The sequence below is a fragment of the Gallinula chloropus genome (genome assembly GCF_964237585.1).
Source record: "Gallinula chloropus genome assembly, chromosome: 8".
In the NCBI taxonomy this organism is placed as follows: domain Eukaryota; kingdom Metazoa; phylum Chordata; class Aves; order Gruiformes; family Rallidae; genus Gallinula; species Gallinula chloropus.
Genome location: NC_140093.1, coordinates 12,898,500 through 12,904,499, shown reverse-complemented (window position 1 = coordinate 12,904,499; position 6,000 = coordinate 12,898,500). Strand labels below are relative to the sequence as shown.

Below are 6,000 nucleotides of genomic sequence, written 5' to 3'. Positions count from 1 at the left end.
GTGAAGACTTTGGAGTTTCCTGGTCACTGTTGTGTTTGAGAGAAAGAACAAACAGCACTAGCTTCATAATTCGCTGGCAGCACTAACTGCTGGCTTTTTATTTAGAGGAGGGCCTCTTGACCTCTCCTGCCTAGACAGCACTTCATACTTATGACCAGCACACATCCCATAAAGACAGAACCAGCAATTGCTCAGAAGTGAAGAACAAAGCAACAAAAATCAAGTCGTCCCCAATCACACGTAAAGAGAAAGTTGCTTCCCATCTGTTCACAAAACCAAGTTTTGCCATTCCAGTGGAAAAAACCCGGATTATTCATTCCACAAATTAAAAAGCAAAACTAAGAAATTAAGAAAAAAAAAATCCCACAAAGTAGGAATGTCGAAATGGAGTGAGTGCTGCAGGTAAAGCTTCTGGTCAGCTCCTCAGAGCTGAGCACGGATGCTGCAGTGGGTACTGGCATGGTGGTTCTGCAACTGCCAGAAGTCAATCACAAGTTGATGAAATGCTTTCTCTCCAGTCTCTGGTGACCAACACACAGATCTCACTCCACACAAGGCTGCTCCAGGCAATGAGGCTCTGCACATCCAGCATACATTTCCCCTCCTAGTTCAGATCCTTTGATCAGATCTCCTGACTCATTCACAAAGGCGTAATTCTTAAAACAGCTAGTGGCAGCCTATTTAGCTAGCAGTATGTAAACAAGACAGTTGCTGGGTCAGACTCCTATGCCAAGTCCTACAAATTGTCCCCCAAAGGCTGTTTACTCTCGACACAGAAGGGAGAAGAAACTCTTGCTCTCTGCAAGTGGCAATGTCACTTTAGAGTAGAGTACACTATTGGATACGGTCTCGGTATCTCCATCTCACGTATCAGTCCTGGGCTGCTGCTGAGACCTTGAACTGTAATAACAAGGCCCTTGTCTTAGCCAGCTCTAGAGATGACAACAGATGCATCCCATCAGATAATCCCCGAATCACCATGCAAGGCATACGCCGTGCGGTGTCAGTAACCTCGCTGTCTTCTCAGTCGATGGCCAGCAAAGCTCATTACAGGAAGCTGGCTCTGTCCTTCAACAATGTGACAGGTGATTCTCGAGGAAAGGAACTGTTCTCACTTCCTGTAGGACTGGCTGCCTGCAGAAAAACAGCAAGAGAGGGTCTGTCAGCTGAAAGGAGGTTTTATTACAAACAGGAGCTGCCTGCGGGCAACACTTGTTCAACCTGTGCAGTGACACAGGCACAGCGTGCACAAAGGCACCTTAACCACTGATGCTGCAGCTTATAAATGCAGGACATATTTGTGGCAACCAGCTGTCAGGGGGCACTGGAAGAACTTGTGGAGGAGCAGGGAGTCACCAGGGCCACGTCACACTCCTCCCAAAAAATATTTTGTCATTCTTCTGGTAGAGATTTTTGTGCTACTCTACCTCCACTGTGCCCTGTACAGGACTTGGTACACTGCAAACAGTTTAGGCATGGCTGTGCAGGGGAGCTTGGAACAGATACAGAGTGAAGAACAGGACAAATGAAACCATCCAACCCACGTGGAGCACTTATGTGCAGTTGAAAAAGTCTAGCTATGGATGTCCACACTATGTTCTAGCCCTGCTGCCAGTGTCATGCCTGTACCAGCTAGGAAATGGAAACCATGGAAAAATCCCAGCATGGCTGGTTTTATTTGGAGGAGCTTGGTTTTTGCTTTGAGGTACAGCTTGGGAGCTCTGGCTGGCAGCAGTGGGCTACATCTGGGTCAGGAATCTGGCCTCAGGCTCTCACTGCATGAAGTACCTGTACTTCCTCTGCATTCCTCGGGCATTCCATGCACTCCATGCTCCAAGAGGAGCAGACCAGCTAGTTCAACTAGGTTTATGTAAAAGCCACTTGTTTGCAGAAAGCACACCTAGAAACACTAAAAGCAAGCTAAAAATTAAAATAAGTGAGCACAGCAAGTTAAGTACAATCAGATACTCATCTTTTTCTCTTCATGCCTATGAGCTATAAAAGCTTGTATTTCTGCAGAAATACCAACAAATCCACAAGCTAAAGGCAGTCTTCCACTGGGACAGAGTCTCTTGATGTGTAAAAACCTCCATATCTATGCAGCAGGTAAGTGGGAGGCAGCAATTGCTGAAATTTGCTAATTGCTGCTATCTGTGCATCTGATTCCATTTTTGCCTTATTGATAAGGAAATTAAAGGAACAGTAGCACAGAGCTTTACTAGGGAAGCATTAGGGAACTCACCTGCTTCAGATGTTTCCCTGCACCTCTAAGTAACAACTGGGAATTTAATCACCTTTGAGAACCTCAGGTTTGGACATGGGTGCTTAAAGGACTTTTTAGTCCTCTAAAAAACTGGTCCTTGTCACCTTTCTCTCACTTTTCCCTACTGTAAAAACCTGTGTGAAAGGCCCTGCAAGGACACTAACTAATGGGAGCTCTGTGACAGCAGACAAGGCAGCAGGAGACACATACACAAAACAAGAGGAAGATGACTTGTTTGCAAAATAATTTCTTTGGCATTTTTAGTGGCAAGATAAGAGTTTAACATTCAATTGCAGACACCAGGTCTGTCTCATGGAATGTGGGGAGAGACAGAAAACAATCCCCTGGAACCCCAACAGACAACTTGGGAGAAAAGGTAAATGGACACATAGTGAGATGTGATGCCCACTGTACATTCAGCTTTAGGATGCACAGACACAGGTAAGAGGTATACTGGAAGACCAATCTTACCCAGTAAGTTAGAAGAGCTCAAGAGTCTGGAATTACAAATTACATACACTGAATCAACAGAGAAGCTCAAGGGATGTAGAACTCTGATCACACTCTGCTTTAATGCATTTTTCAAAATAAAATACGTTATACACTATGCCACTGGAAAAGGAACCTGATGCAGAGAGAGTAACACGTGTGTGCTGCATCCTTCATAGGACACAGGCACCCAGGAGGCACAGAAAGCTGCCCTGGAGAAACTAGGAAATACAGAGGAGTTGTACACACACTTTCCTTCTCCAGCAGAGCTGCTCTTGTATATCTTGTGCTTTTGTAAATTAACTGAAACAGGAACCAGGGACAGACTGTTGGGTGTCAGGACAGAAGAGCACTCCTATCACAGGAAGCACCAGTGTCAGTGGTAAAGTGCAGGGCATGTGCAGCAACAGTAAAGCCAGAAGAGCTGGCAGTGTTACCTAAGCATGAGACTGTTCAAATAAGCACTCTCCAGGTCAAAGCTTCCTTAACCACCCAGGACATTCCCTTCTGTCGCCTCCCCTGTACTCCCTCACTGAAACCATCCCATCTCCTCACATATGGGACTTCATAGTATGACAGTGAGTGAGCAACACAGAAGATTTAGGAAGCTCTTTGCAGCTCTGCTCCTGATTTGCTAGGTTATTTGCTACCCACATTTCATTTACCCTACTTGTAATGAGGAGCTAGTGATATACACATACCTCATATTTCTTGGGAAGGTTTGCAAGGTACCTAGGAGTTCCCATGCTTTTGTGAAATGTTTAACAAGAACAGTTGCAGCTAAAGAATAGAGCTGATCTTACACTGTGATCAAATAATCATCACTGAAATTCTTATTCCAAATGTATCCTAAGAGCATACAGCACATTGCTCCTGCCACTTTCACAGATGATGGACATTTTGTTCAGTTGTACCTGAGTCCAGCTAGTCCCATCCACACTCCAGTGAAAAAAATTACTCGTTACTGAAGAATTAATCTTTCTTCCCCCTCTCCCTCAGAGAACCCCACAGCCTTCACACTGTGCACATTTTGCTGTTGTACAAGCATCCAACAGGAACATTTCCACTTTACTGGTCATGTGTGCTGGCTTAAAGCAAGTATCCATCCTTCCCATCTGACCTCAAGTCATGGCCATCCTCTCTTCTGAGCTCACTGCAAACTAGTACTGCTTAAACATCTTCAGGCAACAACATTTGCAGATGGTTCTTAAATGCAGTCTCCAGCAGCAGGATGATTGCCTCAAGCCGCACACCATGTTTGGCTGGCTCCTTACTAAGCTGCCCTGAGCCCACCTCCTGAAGTGCCTGACATCTGGTCTGCATTCAGCTGCAGTGTGGACACACCCAGGGATCCAAATTCAACAGCATTAAAGAAGTTACAAGGAACAGTAGAGTAACCAAATATCTAAAGAAAAGGAGAAAGTCTAATCATATCTAGAGGAAGTTTAATCCAAGACTAGAAGCTTCCCCCTAAACTTCCAAGAATTTGGGTCACTTCATGCAGAATCAGGAAAAACACATCTCTCAACTGCTCACGTGCCTGGCAATAGGAGCAGTGTTCAGCAGGATATATGGTTGTGCATCCTGCAAGCGACAAGTACAATGTCACATACTCCTGGCACATTTAAAGCCCACGACTTCATTCCTGGAGAGCTCCTACAGCGCTGCCTCCTTTCCCAGCCCAAAGACTGACAGCCAGAGCCATGACTTTTTCCACTTACTCTGTCTGCTTCTTGTGGACGATCCCGAGGAGCTGGGGCGACTTATTTGTTGGGGTCCAGACTGAGAGAACTGGGGTGCAACGGCTGGGATTTTCCCCTTTCTAGGGCTGGCACTTTGCACTTCAGGAGTGCGGGGGATCTTCGGTTTGCTGATGAAGGCTGAGGGAAACTCGCTGTAGGAGGAGATGGAGAGGGTTAGCAGTACATGGAGAAGTATGTACGCGTAGTAAGTCTGCAAGTAAGTGAATCGTGGAGTACATGCTGAAACAGCATGACAGGCTGCTCAGAATTCAGGGAGACTGGTGCCATGTTCCTTTCCATTCGCACAGGTACTGCTCTGGGGCACGCACTCACCGCCCAGCCTCTAAACCCGGCTCTAGCAGCCTGTCTATCCTACTCAAACCTGACTCTTCGGACAACAGGATTGAAGAGGTTCAGTTAAGCCACCAGCAAACAACTAACAGACCTTTAGCTTGTTTTCTGCTGTGTTTATCACACACACAGACTCACTCTGAGGTGCAGAAATGAGATAGATACCCTACAGCACAAAAATACATCATTTTAGGGCACAGACGCTGTTACTTCTCCCAGGTATAGGTGACAATTGACAGACACAGGCAGCTCCTTGGCTCCCAGAAGGCTTTTCCAAAAGAGTAAAAGGCTGTGATGACATCTATGACATAAGTTCCTTACGCACACAGGTTCCTTGTTCACACCAGGAACGTAGAACAGCTGGTGCTGTTTCACACTCCGGATGTGCAGCAAGAATGTCATTCTCTGCAGCTCAGTCTGTGACGGCATGAGGATGCACTGTCCTTCCCAGCTCCCTCATCAACGCATTTCCCAGGCACAGAAATGGAGGCTACCAGGAACTAGCCTATCCCTCAAATAATTATGAATCTATATTCGTGTTTGCTTTAGTGAGTCAATTTTCTCCTTAAAGGAGAAAAGGTTAAACTGATATAACAGCTACATGAGAAGAGGTCAACATATTTAAAAGGAAATAAGCCAAAAGCAGGAGAGGAAAAAGGTGCCATCTAAAGACAGGTGATTAAAATGGAAAGTTATTAGCTCCATCAAAAGAGCCCTTTGTGGCAATCAGAAAGGGTGATTAGGAGGATTTTCAAGACATTTAATCTGTCCTCCCCTGAGAATGCTGCTGAGTCAGTGCAGATTAGCCCTTACATACCCCTGCCTCATCTTGCAAGGAGATATGAGCAAGTGTTTATCTTGTATTTTAAACAGCATTAATTGTCTGTTTTTTTGCATATGCACATGCTAGCTGTTAAGGACGGAGACATGCGACTGGTCTGCTAAGAGCCATCTCCGCAGCCCTCCCAGCACTGCAAGTATTACACTTGTCTCAGTTCAAAGGAGGAAGGCACAGGTGGCAGCGACAACATACCAGCAGGACAACACCAAAAAAAGACCAAAAAGATTGGGTAGATAAAACCCCAAGCTGGGATCACAGAGGGATTGAAATAATCTCTCTCCAGAGATAGTTTCACTGTTATTGCCTGTTTGTCA

At 45.5% G+C, this 6,000-nt stretch overlaps 1 protein-coding gene across 1 annotated transcript in view; it reads right to left on the bottom strand.

Moving 5' to 3' along the window:
* Positions 1-1,085: 1,085 nt before the first annotated feature.
* ARMC9 (armadillo repeat containing 9) overlaps positions 1,086-6,000 on the bottom strand; it is a gene marked incomplete at its 5' end in the record, with an annotated part of 61,523 nt that continues 56,608 nt past the window's right edge. Inside the window, 2 exons of the mRNA XM_084267138.1 lie at positions 1,086-1,134; positions 4,474-4,646. Of these exons, the coding sequence (XP_084123264.1) occupies positions 1,112-1,134; positions 4,474-4,646 (196 nt within the window). The 3' untranslated portion in view covers positions 1,086-1,111. The remainder of the gene's footprint in view (positions 1,135-4,473; positions 4,647-6,000) is intronic.